Here is a 15,180-nt window from a genome sequence, read left to right on the forward strand (position 1 = left end):
ACACAATCACTCTATTTCACCAATCATATATCTATTTACACCAAAACATTTGCACAGATGAACATATTTTGTACGAAAGACAAGTGCGTTGACATGCTTAAGATTCAGAAACCGGCTCATAAATCATGAAGTATGAAAGAAGAGGCAACTCAAAGTTAGTCCCTTTCAGCTTAGCAAGACACCAAGAAAATGGTGTCTATGCCCGACACTAGGACTTGTGTCAAAACCCCTTAGATCTAGATTTCAGCATGTAACAGCAGTAAATTTAACCAACGGGGATACATAAACCTAAATGATAATCTCCAGAGTGCAGAATATACATAAGTGGACTATCCTTTGTTAAATAAACCAGGGAACTCATTTCTAAACTTTGACTATGCATAACTTCACCATAAACATCACCAGCCTCTGGGCCGCTTCTTACTCTTTGGCAGCAGGTCACTGAATGACTGAAGATTCACACCAACATCTTCATCATATTCAAGCCCAAGCTCTTCCTGCAATAACATAAGAGATTATTAAGACTAGAACATGGCAGAATCCATAAGCTTGAATAACAAAGTAGCCAACAAACCTTGAACTCCTTGATATCTTTAGGTGAATTTTCAGTTATAGTGTCCCAGAGATCTTTGAAGATCCTCTTACGCTTTCTCCACTGACTTATCTTCTCCGAGTACATTTGCTCAATAATCTTGCGGTCTTCAGGTTTGACCAAGGTAACTCCTCCTCGCAATTTCTCCAACTTGTCTTCCAGTTCCATAACCTGATACAGAATTCAAAACTCCACAACTTCATCCATACCATTTTTCTACCGGACACATATTTTGACCTAGTACAAGTTCAAACAGTCCCATTTAACCTACCTCCTTTCTCAGTTTGGTGTCTTTCTCCTTTATTTGTTCCAGGGTCAAATTTGACTGCAAAGCTTTAATCTCTGTAACAACAAGTGCATCATGAAACCGAGAATCAAAAGACCAAAAAACCAGCAACAATTTTTGGAAAACATGGCAATGTACTATACAAGAGTATCGGTACCTCCCTCGACCTCGCTGATTGCCCTCTTTTGCTCAGCCAACTGTTCTTGCAGCTTCGCATTTGCATCCTTCATCTGGTTAAGCTCCTCACTGTTTGGAATATCAAACTGGTCTTGCCGAGCCAGGTATATCTTCTGCTTACCATACTCCTTGAACGAAATCTTTCCACCATCAGCAAGAGTATCCAGCGATTTCTGTATTGCCGTCTTCTTAAGGTTGAACTTTTGCAACGCATCAGCCACATTTTGAGAATTCAGTGGTTTATTTTGCTGAAGCAAAACACAAACGAGTAGACATCAACATTAGGAAGGCAAAAGTACCTAATACAGATCTGAAAATTTCCAACAATAATTCCTTCACAGCAAAATTATGAGGCTAACAATTGAAACAACAGCAAGAAAAAATTAAGCACAATCGGTTTATCGAAGAAGCTAGGTTTAGCTTAATCATCATAAATTCGAATCTCAAACCTCCCAAACAGACTAAAAATCAGAAAGAGGAAATAAGCAATTTTAGATCTGAAATGAAATCAGAAATCAATCGCAGAAACGAAGTATTAATTCAGAAACGAAAATAACTATTGAGATGAAATCTGAGTTTACCTCATTCACGAATCTGAGAACGATTGCTGCAAAGTTTTCACAAAGTAAAGAAACCAGAAGAGAACGATTATCGCTCAGTAAAAAAATTTAATTGAAATCAGATGAACTAAGTAGAGCCTCGTAAATTGTAATTACCTTCTGTGTTATCGGATTTGGGCGCCATTGTTGGCGGGAAAAAGCTTCTGAAACCTTCGGCTTTCGCTTTGAAAATGGGAGGAGGAGCAGAGACCTGCTCTTGCTTTATATAGGCAGCTTCCTACTACGACGACGTCGTTTCGCTAGTTCTGGGTGCCTTTGTAATTAGACGAATTTACCCTCGTATGAGAACTTAATTTACAAAAACAACCAATCCTCTATTTTAGTGTAGAGAGGAAGCCACGCCATGCCGTTTTTCCATTCCCCAGAAACAGATGGCCACCGTTACTACGACATCTCAGCTTCTGCTCTGCACCAACCGCGCCATTTTCGCAACCCGAACCCGATTCCGCAAACCCGACCCTGTAGCATTGGAAGCCCAAAAATGGTCTTCACAGTCACTCAGGGTCTCAAAGTTGAAGCCACTAGTTGTGTGCCACGCGGCGCGTCGGAAACCCACCACCGCTATCCAACCGGAGACTGAAAATGAAAATTCCCGGCGACTGTTTCAGACTAGTCTCTGGGTCGCTGAAGCAGTCTACATTCTGTGGCTGTTTCTTCTTCCTTACGCTCCTGTGCGTGATTGTGCTTAAAATTTTACTGGGTTGTTTATTTTTTTAACTTCAATGAGTAACATTGGTATAGAAAATTATGGGTGTTAGTGATTTTGGTTTTCCTATTACTGCAGGGAGACCCAGTGTGGGCTATAAGTTCAGATACAGTGAATTCTCTTCTGGGCCTCTCTCTGAACTTCTTCTTTGTCTTGCCTCTTTTCAACTCTGGTATGATTAAATCAGATGGGTTGTGTCTCTTGGTATTGAAGTTCTGTTGATGATTCTGTGAATAATTTTTTGGCAGAGTAGTAGGTATTAATTTTATTGATGCCCCAGTTCTTCACCCGGTAAGACGGTTAATTATTTAAAGTAAATTTGGTTACTTTTTACTGCCAATTGAAGCATTTGTTTTTTGGATTTGAATGGGCCAAGTTTGCTTCTTTTGGAATCAGATGTCTGAAGGGCTATTCAACTTTGTGATTGGGTGGACATTCATGTTTGCTCCTCTGCTTTTCACTGATGGGAAGAGGGACAGATACAAAGGGTCTCTTGATGTCTTATGGGGCTTTCAGATGTTCCTTACAAATAGTATGATTTCTTGTTTCCCAACTCTAATAGAGCACAAATGCAACTATCAATGCCAGATGTATGATACTAGTTTCCTGTCCATATAATATCAGAATTGGTTTTGTTTGATCCTCGAAGGATATACCGTGTCGAAGTGCCTATGTAATCTGTATTTCACCTGAGAACTTTTTTTTCCCTTGGCCTAATATAGATACATTAGATATATGTGATTGCATGAAGGATAGAACGAATGGTCTTATGCATATGTGATTTAAAGTTTGCTTGTAATGGGGGATGTTTAGGATGTTTAGAGTTCAGTTACTTTTTCCATCAATGACTGGCTTCTTGTATATGTGATGTGAGCAGCATTTTTGATACCTTACATGGCTATTCGGCTGAATGCACCTGAATCAGACTGCACTCCCAGCAAGCGCTCACAGCTTGGGGATGTGATGACCAACGGTGCTCCCATTGTCGGACTTGTTGGTGGAGGGATATGTCTGATATCTGCATTATGGGCACTTTATGGCCGAATGGACAGCAATTTCGGTGGCATTTCTGAGCGATGGGAGTTCTTGATCAATTATCTAGGATCCGAGAGGCTAGCTTATGCATTCATTTGGGATATAGTTCTCTATAGCGTCTTTCAGCCTTGGTTGATAGGCGATAATCTTCAAAATGTTAAGAGCAATAAGATTGGTATTGTAAATTACCTTAGATTTGTGCCAGTGATTGGCTTAGTTGCTTACCTTCTTTGTTTGAACCTTGATGAGGAACTGTAAATGTATCTTGTAGTTATGATGCAGCTCAATGATATCGCAGTGGATACGATTGCTTCTTAAATTTTTATATATTTCAAGAATCAAAGAGCAACATCAGGCTTCAGAATCGCCAAGATATTGTTCTGCAAGATAAACATGAAGTTTCCTCTATTTTTATCCTTACACAGAAAGACAAGGAGACGAAGATTCCTCAGTAAAAGCCAGTGGCCCAATAACTTTTAACTTATTTCTTTTTACCATCATCTTCTTCTCAGAAATGGATTCTCTGAGATGTTCTGTGATTTGTTTTTTTGGGCATTTTATATACGAGCAACGTCAGGCAGTTCGGTATAAAAAAGGAAAGGAACAAATATCGAGCTCTTACCGACTTTCTGTTCATGAAATAAAACAAAACTCAAAAATTGTTGTAAAGTCGCCTATTAACTGAACTAAAAGATTAAAAAAAACGAAAGAGAGAGGTGTGTAGAAAACAAGAAATTTTTAATTAATGTAATAAAATAATAGTTTATTTTTCTTTTCGAAGACCAAACAAGGCCTAAGTATTTGATAACAAATAAGAAATTAGGCTAAAATTAAATGTTGTATTATTTGTAGTCTAAACTTGGTGACGTTGTAGGCTGCTTTCGATGTTTGTATGTTAGATGTTACCATTGCTACCCATCTATACTTTTCGGAACAAGCCCATAATTAAGTCGTGCTCCAAAATAAAAAATATCCCAAGTACGTGAGTGGTGTTTATCAGTTTATGTGTGAAGTAGTCCACTGTTGGTTTATTCCATCTTTGGAGTATCCAAGCCTCCAAGGTCTATTTGCTGAATAATACTGTTTACTACAGATGGTCTTTGTTAGTTGTCATTACTTCTCTTTGCATAAACTTAGTCCCCTTGGTACTCTGTAGATCATTTGGAACTGAAAAAGATCTAGAAAGCACTTCGGCATAAGTACCTCAAAGAGCATGGAAAAGCCGCTTTTGGTGAGCTTCAAAGAGGACGAGTATGAAAGAGAGAGCAGCAGATATATGTGCTGTTTCAGTTTCTTGGGCCAAAAGGTAGTCAAGTTTGGGGAAGATGTACTTGATTTTGCTCTCAAAGCTTGGGAAATGGGTCGCTCCGATCCCAGAAAGGTCATCTTTGCCATCAAAATGGGACTGGCGTTGTCCATTGTTTCTTTGCTCATATTCTGGAAAAAATCATTCCACGATATCGATATTGGTCAGTACTCGATCTGGGCTATCCTCACTGTCATTGTCATGTTCGAATTCAGCATAGGTACTGTCACATTTGACTAAGACCCTTTGAACAATATTTGAGTTCATGTTTTATTTTACTCACTAGTTATAGTATTAAACTTTCTTAATGCAGGAGGGACTTTCATCAAAGGATTTAATCGCGGGCTAGGAACATTGGTTGCTGGAATCCTTGCTTTCTGCTTCGCCAAGCTATCTCTGCTGGCTGGAAATCTGGAGGAAGTTATTATTGTCATAAGCGTTTTTATAGTTGGTTAGTATTAGTTTTTCCCAACTTGAACAGGAAATTAATACTTGATTTTCTATGTCGCCACTTTTCTAATTACTCTGCTTCTCTTTTTGTGACGACTAGGATTTTTTGCATCTTACTTGAAGCTGTACCCAACAATGAAACCCTACGAATATGGCTTTCGAGTTTTCGTGTTGACATACTGCATTCTTATGGTTGCTGGGAATAGAACAAGGGAATATAAGGAGGCTGTCACGACTCGTTTGGTGCTTATTGCAGTGGGTGTTGCTGTGTGTTTGTTTGTTAACATATGCATATGCCCAATATGGTCAGGAGAGGATCTGCATAACTTGGTGGTCAAAAATTTCAAGGAAGTTGCTACTTCATTAGAAGGTATACATACAAATACTTTCCTTGGTGAAATTCTAGTAAATGATACTTGCTAATTAGGTTTCTTTGCTTAGGCTGTGTTAATGGTTACCTGAAATTCGTTGAATATGAGAGGACCCCATCGAAAATTCTCACACACCAAGCTTCAGATGATCCATTGTACAAGGGCTATAGATCAGTGATGGAGTCTAAAAACCAAGAAGAAACTCTGGTGTGTATGATTTTTCCAATTATGTTCTTGTGATTGCTTGGACAGTTGAAATAATGGGTTTGGTTTATGTTCTTCACATATGCAGTTGGGGTTTGCAATCTGGGAACCACCTCATGGCCGATATAGAATGTTGAATTATCCTTGGAAAAACTATGTCAAAGTGAGCAGTGCATTGAGGCATTGTGCATTCATGGTCATGGCACTACATGGATGTCTTCTTTCTGAAATACAGGTAAAGTTTTTATGAGTTTACCTATATATGCTTTCTTGAAAAACCTAAAAGAGTACTGTATGGTGAGAAATTGCCTCGAAGTTAACTGCCGAGTCTTTTTAGTGTCCTTTTACACTGCATCTATTATTTGGATGTATGCATATGCAGCTTCCTGCACACTGAGTTTTGCATCTCTAAGCTTGTGATCTTGTACACTGCAGGCCCCAGCGGAAAAGAGACTGGTCTTTCGTACGGAGCTCCTGCGGGTCGGAGCAGAAGGTGCAAAAGTTTTGAGAGACCTTGGGAAAAAGATCGAGAAGATGGAAAAGTTAGGCCCCGGAGACATACTGAAAGATGTTCATGAGGCAGCAGAGAACTTGCAGAAGAGTATAGACCATAGATCATACATACTGGTCAATTCAGAGAGTTGGGAAATTGGAAGACGACCTAGAGAACAAGAAGATGCTGAAAATGTTTCAGATTCTAAGGACAGTGATGATATGAATTTAGGATTTAAGTCCTTGAGTGAAACTGTGCTTGACCTGGGGTCAGTTTCTGCAGCATGGACACCTTCTGCAACACAAGGGGCTTCCTCAGAATGCGTGTTTAGGAATCAACCATCTTGGCCACTGCGACTCCCATTTGATGGTGCTGGAGTCAGCAAGGAAGAGAATTGCAGAACATATGAAAGTGCAAGCGCCTTGTCCTTGGCCACATTTGCTTCGCTTCTGATTGAATTTGTTGCCAGGCTTCAAAATGTGGTTGATTCGCTTGAAGAACTTGGTGAGAAAGCAAAGTTTAGGGAGCTGATTCTCAACACACCGCCTACAACTAAGAAATCTTGGATTTTTTGTTTCATTTGATATGGTAGATAGTTACACTTTGGTTCAAAAATAAGGCCCCCAACTGATCAGCTTGTACCAAGTAGCTATTGATCTAGTTACCCTTTCCAATAAAATACTGTTCTGAAAATATTTTGGCAAGGAAATGCAAAAAGAACCTAATCATTGATTCATTCCACATATAATAGGTCAGAATTTGAATATACTGATTTCTAAGTCGAGCCATTTGCTTGCACACTGGACAAAATCTGGCCAAATCAGAAACTGAGTCAACACTAAATAAATTAACGAGATAAAGCAGAGGGTTTGGGACGCATTTCCGAACACTACCGAACCATCCGACCAGAGTTTGAACAGATTACACACGTCCAACAAGCAACCCATCTTTTAAGCTTATATATCACACACCCACCTCAGACTATCTAAGATTTTGAGCCCTTGGATTTCTTGGATTTCTTTTTTGAAGGTACTCCAGATTCTGCAATATATGCTTCTGGATTTACGTTCTCAATCAACTTTTGATTTCCGTACTCTTTTGCTTTTTTCTGCAAAACGACCAGCACATGCATCAACAGAAGAAATAGGCAAAGAGAAACCAAGGCCCAGAAAACACTTGACTGCGAGTCACTTATCAACATGTTTTCAAGCAATCATTGATCACCATGTGTTTTTTTTTAAAAACCTTATATCATGTTTTTTCAGTTTTTCTCAAGATGATCACTGATCAACATTCACTTTTTAAAAATCCCTTAAGTCATTATATTAGTGTTCTATACGTAGCAACCAGACTACTTGGACATTCGATTATTAGACCCCCAGAAAAGAAAAAGGGAAAAAGAAAAAAAGACATGAGTTCATTATATTATTTACCTTCAGAGACGTGGCCAGGGCAGCGACATCTTTGTTACCATCATCTGATTTGTTATGCTGTATTGCAGGCTCCTGATTTAAGAAAGAGAACAATTAATTACACAACATGGGAACGAGAAGGTATAATAAGTTATAGCAAATAACACCAAAACAAAGGTAGAAGTGTTGAGCATATATGTCTTATGACTCCTCTACCTCTGGAGGAACAAAAGCAGCTTCTCTTTTTCGCTTATTTTCTGCTGTTTTTCCAGCTTGTCTCTCCTGCTGCTCTTTCCACTTCTTTTCCGATTTTACTTTGTCACTCAGAAAGTATTCTCCAGTTGCCAATTGTATGTCAACCTAAAATATTCACATAGCATTGTATAGGCAGATCATTTACATATATCATTTTGTGTAAGCACTCAACAAAGAGAATAACACTTTCAAGAAATAATTATGCAAAGAAAAAACAACCAAAATGTTCTTGTTATTGACAGAAAATATCAATAAAACCTCAAAAGTAATTTACACAGTGAGGCCAAAGCAACAGCCAAAATCTCTATAACAACTAAACTGCAAATTTGAGGTGACAAATACAGTGTTCATCCAAATTCATTTTATAAAGGGGATGAAGAAAAAGCAGGCGGACAACAAACAAGTGAAAATAAATAAAGAAGAAAACAGAGTGCAAGCAATCATGTTCTAGGGTAAAATATGCAAATTAATCCTCTATCAATAACTGTGACAGGGACTGCTTCATGTACAGAAAATTGTTGTCTTACAAGTTCCTAGTCAGGGAACACTTCTAACCAAGGCTATCACTTCCAGAAGATAGCAATATTATCTTCGTTGAAGTTAATGAAGTTAATTGTCAATTTTATGCAGAATTTTAGGAAGAGCACAGGACATGAAATGATAAAAACAAACACATCAGTACGCAGAACCCTTGAAGGAAGAGAGAAACTATACCAATATAAGGGTGAACCAATTACCTTGCTTGGTGGTTGAGGAGGTGGTATGGGTGTATATTCTGGCTTCTTCTTTTTACTTTGCTTAGGTTTGGGTTGATTAACATTTTTCCTGGAGGGAGAGAGAGTTCAGGAATATATAAATAAACACCTAACACAAAAATAACCTTTATGGACATATACACACTTTGCAACAAATGATAGAGATGCCATACTTATTGAACTTTGGAAGAAATCTGTCCCAGTTCTCCAGTGCAAGTGTTGGATCCTTTTCAAGTTCTTTCCTCACCATGAGAATCTAGTTATCAGGAGTGGAGACAGAAAAAATTATTGACATTGATTCATTTAAAGATCTTCAGGTGGACCCTGTAATTTTGCAAAGTGAAAAAGCAATGTTGCTAAATCATAAAATAGTAGTCACCTTGATATGAAATATCGGATGCATTTTATTCTCAATGCAGTCTTCCACAATCCTCCTAACTGTCTTTAATCCTTTAAATGAACCCATTGAAGCAACAGTGTTTCCCTGTTTATTGACAAGCCAAATTTTATATACAAATCCATGATCTACACTTCAATATGGGAGGTGGGGAACCAAAAAAAGAATTTGCAATCTGACGATCAAAATGAAAAGGAATAGTAGCACTTACTTGTATCAGAATATAACAGCCTGTCAGTATTTCCAGGGCCTGCATCCAAAATTATATTGGTAAAAATAAAAGAAACAAACCAAAGAGTTAAAGATTTACCTAATAGAATGTGAAATCACAAAGATTGTTTATTATTTATTTTCATTTTCTTTGAGTGAGAGCAGTTAGTAAAAGAGGATAGTATAACGTATACTAGAGTGTATGCACCTTTAAACTGGAGGAATTGGGGCCAATAAGACGTTGCCTTCGTTTTATAAATTTTTCCTGCACGGAAGAGATTAGAACAAGCTGATAAGTGATAGTTCTTGCATATTGTAGAATCACACAAGTTCAAGAACCACTACTTATCACTGGAACCAAGTTAGCTACTACTCTATTCTAAAAGAAGCTTGATCAGACACCTCATGGAGGAGCTTGTTGAACCAGAAAAGGCTAGGGAGGAGTTTGACAAAAGGGAAGGGCTGCCTCCTAAGGGTTAAAAAGAGTTCAACCATCACCCAGTATCAGAAAGATCTTTTTTCAATACCCGGAAATTCCCCAAACCTGCTTTGCAGACCCGGTCTTAAAACTGGGGCCTCCTGCTGAACCATTCAATCTTTAGGAGGTAGGAAACTCTAGCAAAAATCTTAGGTATGTACCTCATGGGAGCACCATACCCAGCATAAGAAATATTAGAGACGTGGAAACCATAATTGCATATAACAGTTTAGAGTTTCAAATATGCTCTGTACTAAATAATAGTTGTGTAACGCTAACCACCTGTGCTTTGCCAAGAAAAGCAGGTAAAGCAAATTCTAATACCTAATTTCTAAGTAGTTTAAATATCACCTTAAAATGATTTAACCCCAGAAATTAAGCTTTAGGCAACATTTTTTTGCATAGTTTTTATCAACCTATTCATAGTTCTGATTCACTGAACCCAACTCCTAATATATAATTATTAAGTATTTTAAGTATAAGCTTAAAATGATCTAGCCCTGAAATTGAGCTTTTGGTAGACATTCATTTTAGTTTTTATCAACCTAGATCCCTCACACTCCTGATTCACTGAACCTAAACAAATCTGAACATTACTAACACATCAAACAAAACCTCATCGCACCAGAGTGCTGATACGCAAGGGTCTCACATAAGAAACAGAGAATGCTTTAAAACAAATGACCGGAGATTTCATGTCAGCCACCTTAAATGGAAGGAATTTAAGATATACATACCTTACTTCTCACCAAGCTGCTAATCTTGATTATGTCACATTGCATTTCATCATTCAGCACTTTTATTGCCTGTAGCCAGAAAGTTGAGCACTTGAATATTAGTGTCTCAAGTCACAAACCAGTTCTATGAAAAAGAAAATGAAAAATACTTTCCAAGTGAAGAGAAAATTCAGCACACATATCAGTTATATTAAAGAGAGGTCACTCGTAATATAGCCTCAAAAGAGAACCTCTATATATTGAAACATAAAAAAGAAACAGTATAGCAACTAGTTCGAACCAATTGAACAAGTCAAGAACAATGTGAACAATCTGACTACAGTACCTGAGGAGCAGGAACACTTCTGGACAAAAGTTTGATAAGATCCCTAGCTTTGACGATAATATAGGGATCTCTAGTCTTTCTGGTTGTGGACACTGTCATGGAGCCCTCAACCTAACAGAACACGTAACACAACACTTAAATATCAAATCATAGAGAATTGTTGTCATAAGCCAGTGCACAATAAGTTTGACGAATGTCAATAACACAGATTCACAAACTCGACACAGCAACCTAAATAGACAACAACTCTCAGTACGACATACCAGATTCAACGCGCATGCAATGCCATACTCTTTTAAAGCAGATTTCACAGACGGCCATGCGTCTTGCAAATATTTTTCTGCATACGACAATGCAGAGGCTCAGGCTCGTAAGTAAGAAAGTACAGTGTGCTGAGGCTAACCCAGACCTCATAGTAGTCTAACCAAACAGTCTAAACTTTTAATTCTACTTCAAAGTTGGTTTTAACTATCTATCACCAGTAAAATTCATCAACTGAATCAATTAACTACAGTAACTTTCGAAACGATACAAAGGCATTGACGAATTAGACAAATAAAGCAGAAACTAATCCCAGAAAATGGAAAATTCTCTAAAATTATTTTCCACAATTTTTAAGCAGGCCAAGAAAACAAAGAGAGAGGAGGGACCTCTGTAACGAGGGAATAGGGTAGAGAAAGTGGTGACGTCAAGCATGCCGCCCTCGTTCCAGGAAGGGTCAAACTTCTCTATCTTCCAGCGGTCGATGTTGGGGTCATCGTCCCAAGGCTTAGGCTTATCGTGCTTGCCCTTCACCTTCGGCTTCCTCTGAAAGGCGCCGTTTTCGTCGTTCTCCATCGTCGCTGCGCTGTTTTCGTTTCGGTTGGTGAAACGCCGGCCGGAGAGAAGTCGTGGTTCTTAAACCCTAGAGAGAGAGAGAGAGAGCTATCAGTTGGTCTGTGTTGGGCTCGGCCCATTTATCAGCCTAGTACAAAACGATCTTTGCCTTTTTTTTTTCTTTTAGTTGTGAAGTGCCTCTCTCTCTCTATTACGCTGGCAAGTCAATGTGTGTTCGGATTGAGATTCATAAGGATATCCTAAGAAAGCCTGACTAATCTTCAGTCACAGATGCCTCTCTCTCTCTCCCTATTACGTTGGCGAGTCAATGTGTGTTCGGATTGAGATTCATAAGGATATCCTAAGAAAGCTTGACTAATCTTCCATCACAGATGCATGAACCTGAAGGCCTCTCAAACTTGTTGGCCATAAATTGGTAGAAGTTGGGAATCAAACATTATACATGGAATATTATGCTAGGCCGCTTAACCAACATTACCACACAAAGCGGTTAAAACGACCGTTGCTTTTGGTAACTCTTAACAAAAACTAAAAGAGTTTTTGAGTTTTTTTTTTATACTAAAATAAAAATTACAAACTAAAACCTCTACTACAACCGCCCATAATTGGTTGAAAAGAACTGCACTCCTAATCTGAGAGGGATAAGATCCATCCATGTCTCTTGTGTGACCAAGGTTTGCAAGGGCATCTGCCAGAAAGTTCGCTTCTCTAAACACATGTTGAGAGGAGCAGGTATCAAAGCATTCACATATTTGCTTGACGTCTTGTATCATTGTCTTGAGTCTCCAAGAGGTATTGAAAGAATTTTTCAGTTATTTTAGTGGTTCTTTAAGACATTTATTTGCCAAGTGCTTCTCATGGTTAACAAGCTGAGTGCATTTATAAACAACATTTCAAACTTTTACAAAAAACCTCTATGTACTTTTTACGAAACCATTTTAGTAAAACATTGCATGACAAACGAACTTCTAGATAAGCAATCTTGAACAAAGCCAATATGTGTGTGGTTGCTTGATATTTTTATGTACAATATATATTTAGTGACTAGCAAAATGTGTTTGGTCTTTTGTTTCCGTCGATATCGGAAGCCTCTACCTAGAGAATCATGAGATGAATACCTTCCCTTTCGAGACCTGCCAAGATAGAGAGATAGGTCAGAGGATAAATCGGGGTTGCCAGCCTATGATCCTCCAATACCTAAGTCAGTGTCGATAAGAGATAGAGATAGAGTAACAAAACAGAAAGGTATAGTGTATACTTGCTTGATTTGGAAGTGTTTGCCTGTATGTATAGGAGACTTTGGAGTTTGTGCCCTAAGAGATTTCGATGGGAGTGTGTGCCCTCCTCACATGCACTATGTAAGTTATGTCGCCGACCTGATGGCTGTTATGCGCCCATATCTTGCCAGCTAGTGGAGGTGACTCTGGTCTACATAGACGCCGGTGATCTGTCATGCTCCTTGTTGAGGAGCTTCGACGTGTCTTCGGCCGATTAGGAGGTGCTTTTTAGTGGCTATTGAGCTATGTATTTTCGGTGCTTGTTCTCGATACGCATGTGTATGTACATCTTTTAACAGATTGTTGCCTACAAATTGCTAGAAAATGTATGACCTAAGTCAAATTTTGTGGTGGATTTGTGGGAATAAGGTCGGCTAAACTCTGGAGTAGTTGTGGGTTGGACAAGGGCAAAATTTTCCTTTCAAGTTTGTAATTTTTAATTCCAACATCACAACATCGATTACGCTTTTTAGAATATAAACAATCTAATAAGATACATGAACATGTTTGGGTTCAACCCAAAATGAGGAAAGGATCATCATTGCAAGGACATGGTTGCTGGCTGGACCATCCCATATTGGCTGTACTGCTTGGACAATCTAATTAAAAAAAGAGATTTTGTCCATTTACCCTAATTCTAGAGTCATTTATCCCACTTAACCTGTTAAGTTTTTTTAATTCCTCCTTACCCATAAAGACTCTAATAAGCTCTTCCTTAATACCCAATTAAGTTTTTCTTTTTTGTTTTATGTTTTGTTTTAGACTACTATACTCTCACCCCTTTGTTACATAGAGAGAGAGAGAGAGAGAGAGAGAGAGAGAGAGAGAGAGAAGTCATAGGAGACTTCATCGGAGTCCGGTCACCGGCCGCCAGATTCTAGCCAATTATCGCAAGCTTTTGGTCACTGACCGCTGGATTCCGGTCACCTACTGCCACCCACCGAATTTATATGAAAACCTCGCCGGAGGTCCCTAAAGAGGTCATCGGAAAGGTTTATTGCCTCAAAATAGACCTTTATTGCCCCCCAATAGACCTTGATTAGGGGGCAATATAGGTTTATGAAATCTCGCCAGAAGTCCCTAAAGAAGTTGTCGGAGATCTCATATGGGGCTGGAGAGGTTTATTGCCCCCCACTAATAAACTTGTATTGCCCTCCAATAGAACTTTTAGTCGCCGGAATGTGAACTAATCACTCTAAAATTAGACAAATAAAACTTTGATTAAGAAAAAAACAAGGAGATTACATCAATTCAAAATATATATTGCTCCTCAATAGACCTTTAACAGACCTCTATTGCCCCCAATAGACTTGTATTGCTCCTTAATAAACATTTTTTTTTCCCATTTTACCCAAAAAAAAAAACTGAGAGGAGGCTGGAATTCGCTGAGGATGACGAGGTTATTAGTCAAAGCAAAACCGCGACCTGCAAACTGCAATTTATCCAACGAGATCCGGCCGGAACTAGGTCAGTTGCAAAATGTGGATACTTTGTTTCTCCAGGTGAATGCGCTTTCCAGGTCATTGACGTCTGAGTTGGGCTACCTCAAAAGCTTGAATTCCATGGACTTATCCAACAACTTGTTCTTCGGCGAGATTCTGGTCTATTTCTCAAAGCTAAAGAACTTAACGCTTCTCAATCTCTTCCAGAACCAGCTTCACGGTGTAATTCAGACTTCATCGGTGACTTGCCGGAGCTCCAGGTCCTGCAGCTATGGGAGAAAAACTTCACTGGGTCTATTCCTCAGGGTTTGGGCAGAAATGGGGAGCTGCAAATCCTAGACTTGTCTTCGAATGGTCAGTCTGATTCAAGGCGGAGGAGGTCGGCACCTGAGCTGGAGAATTCGGCGTAAAAGATGCAAAGATCGGAGTCGCGGATGTCTACTGCGGGGAGGAGATCGGAGGATTACTATGTACAGGTCAAGGTCGTCGACATTGTCCTCGTTAACGTCCCTCGGAGAGAGAGAGACGCGCCGTTGTTGCTGAGAGAGAGGAGAGAGATCTAGAAATAAGAGAGTGTGTGGCAGTGCGTAGTTGTTTAATTAATATGAGGCTAAAAGTGTCTTTTTACCTCTAAATTGTGTGTGTGAGAATTAAAATCTGTTAATGGGTGAGTGAGAATGTTTGGGTGAAATTTGGGCATTGGGTCAAAAGACTCAAAACTCCTTAAAAAAATTGTACTTGCAGTGAGTAGGTTTTGAACTCACCACCTTTACAGTACAACAACGTGAACAGACAACTATCACCAGTATTGCACA

General features: G+C 39.0%; 4 protein-coding genes across 6 annotated transcripts; 2 read left to right on the plus strand and 2 right to left on the minus strand.

Moving 5' to 3' along the window:
* Nucleotides 1-113: 113 nt before the first annotated feature.
* LOC112197522 (homologous-pairing protein 2 homolog) lies at nt 114-1,857 on the minus strand. The gene is made up of 6 exons (XM_024338242.2): nt 1,772-1,857; nt 1,637-1,662; nt 1,036-1,303; nt 864-934; nt 575-763; nt 114-497 (listed from the first exon to the last, which is right to left on the minus strand). Exons 1-6 carry the CDS (start codon nt 1,797-1,799, stop codon nt 399-401), a joined length of 681 nt encoding a protein of 226 aa, XP_024194010.1. The 5' UTR covers nt 1,800-1,857; the 3' UTR covers nt 114-398.
* On the plus strand, nt 1,715-3,807 carry LOC112197521. 2 transcript variants are annotated; one of them, XM_024338240.2, is made up of 5 exons: nt 1,715-2,346; nt 2,460-2,553; nt 2,635-2,672; nt 2,778-2,913; nt 3,256-3,807. In XM_024338240.2, exons 1-5 carry the CDS (start codon nt 2,047-2,049, stop codon nt 3,672-3,674), a joined length of 987 nt encoding a protein of 328 aa, XP_024194008.1. In that variant the 5' UTR covers nt 1,715-2,046; the 3' UTR covers nt 3,675-3,807. The 2 variants fall into 2 exon arrangements, with proteins under 2 accessions (XP_024194008.1, XP_024194009.1); XM_024338241.2 differs by having other exon boundaries at nt 1,733-2,346; nt 3,259-3,802.
* Nucleotides 3,808-4,411: 604 nt separating this feature from the next.
* LOC112197935 (aluminum-activated malate transporter 9) lies at nt 4,412-6,976 on the plus strand. Of its 2 annotated transcripts, none has more exons than XM_024338911.2 (6): nt 4,412-4,885; nt 5,036-5,173; nt 5,273-5,542; nt 5,614-5,750; nt 5,836-5,982; nt 6,183-6,976. In XM_024338911.2, the coding sequence occupies exons 1-6, from the start codon at nt 4,630-4,632 to the stop codon at nt 6,822-6,824; spliced, it is 1,590 nt and encodes a 529-aa protein (XP_024194679.1). In that variant the 5' UTR covers nt 4,412-4,629; the 3' UTR covers nt 6,825-6,976. The 2 variants fall into 2 exon arrangements, with proteins under 2 accessions (XP_024194679.1, XP_040374375.1); XM_040518441.1 differs by having other exon boundaries at nt 4,413-4,942.
* LOC112197936 (KRR1 small subunit processome component) lies at nt 6,950-11,776 on the minus strand. Its single transcript, XM_024338912.2, has 12 exons — nt 11,460-11,776; nt 11,073-11,149; nt 10,810-10,920; nt 10,485-10,553; nt 9,478-9,534; nt 9,271-9,309; nt 9,042-9,146; nt 8,836-8,918; nt 8,645-8,732; nt 7,869-8,012; nt 7,674-7,745; nt 6,950-7,348 (listed from the first exon to the last, which is right to left on the minus strand). The coding sequence occupies exons 1-12, from the start codon at nt 11,644-11,646 to the stop codon at nt 7,226-7,228; spliced, it is 1,155 nt and encodes a 384-aa protein (XP_024194680.1). The 5' UTR covers nt 11,647-11,776; the 3' UTR covers nt 6,950-7,225.
* Between the last annotated feature and the right edge of the window lie 3,404 nt (nt 11,777-15,180).

Source organism: Rosa chinensis, chromosome 4 (assembly GCF_002994745.2).
Source record: "Rosa chinensis cultivar Old Blush chromosome 4, RchiOBHm-V2, whole genome shotgun sequence".
Lineage (NCBI taxonomy): Eukaryota > Viridiplantae > Streptophyta > Magnoliopsida > Rosales > Rosaceae > Rosa > Rosa chinensis.

Bases quoted from the DNA above. Each gene is read 5' to 3' on its own strand.
- LOC112197522 (XM_024338242.2), bottom strand. From the start codon at position 1,799: ATGGCGCCCAAATCCGATAACACAGAAG. The intron at 1,304-1,636 runs GTAAACTCAGAT...GTTTTGCTTCAG, and splicing joins TTCTCAGATTCGTGAATGAG to CAAAATAAACCACTGAATTC. The intron at 764-863 runs GTAGGTTAAATG...ATTCTGTATCAG, and splicing joins ACACCAAACTGAGAAAGGAG to GTTATGGAACTGGAAGACAA.
- LOC112197521 (XM_024338240.2), top strand. From the start codon at position 2,047: ATGGCCACCGTTACTACGACATCTCAGCTTCTGCTCTGCACCAACCGC. The intron at 2,673-2,777 runs GTAAGACGGTTA...TTTTGGAATCAG, and splicing joins ATGCCCCAGTTCTTCACCCG to ATGTCTGAAGGGCTATTCAA. The intron at 2,914-3,255 runs GTATGATTTCTT...ATGTGATGTGAG, and splicing joins TCAGATGTTCCTTACAAATA to CAGCATTTTTGATACCTTAC.
- LOC112197935 (XM_040518441.1), top strand. From the start codon at position 4,630: ATGGAAAAGCCGCTTTTGGTGAGCTTCAAAGAGGACGAGTATGAAAGA. The intron at 5,174-5,272 runs GTTAGTATTAGT...TGTGACGACTAG, and splicing joins CATAAGCGTTTTTATAGTTG to GATTTTTTGCATCTTACTTG. The intron at 5,983-6,182 runs GTAAAGTTTTTA...TGTACACTGCAG, and splicing joins GTCTTCTTTCTGAAATACAG to GCCCCAGCGGAAAAGAGACT.
- LOC112197936 (XM_024338912.2), bottom strand. From the start codon at position 11,646: ATGGAGAACGACGAAAACGGCGCCTTTCAGAGGAAGCCGAAGGTGAAG. The intron at 8,919-9,041 runs GTGACTACTATT...CCTGATAACTAG, and splicing joins ATCCGATATTTCATATCAAG to ATTCTCATGGTGAGGAAAGA. The intron at 8,733-8,835 runs GTATGGCATCTC...CTCTCCCTCCAG, and splicing joins TTTCTTCCAAAGTTCAATAA to GAAAAATGTTAATCAACCCA.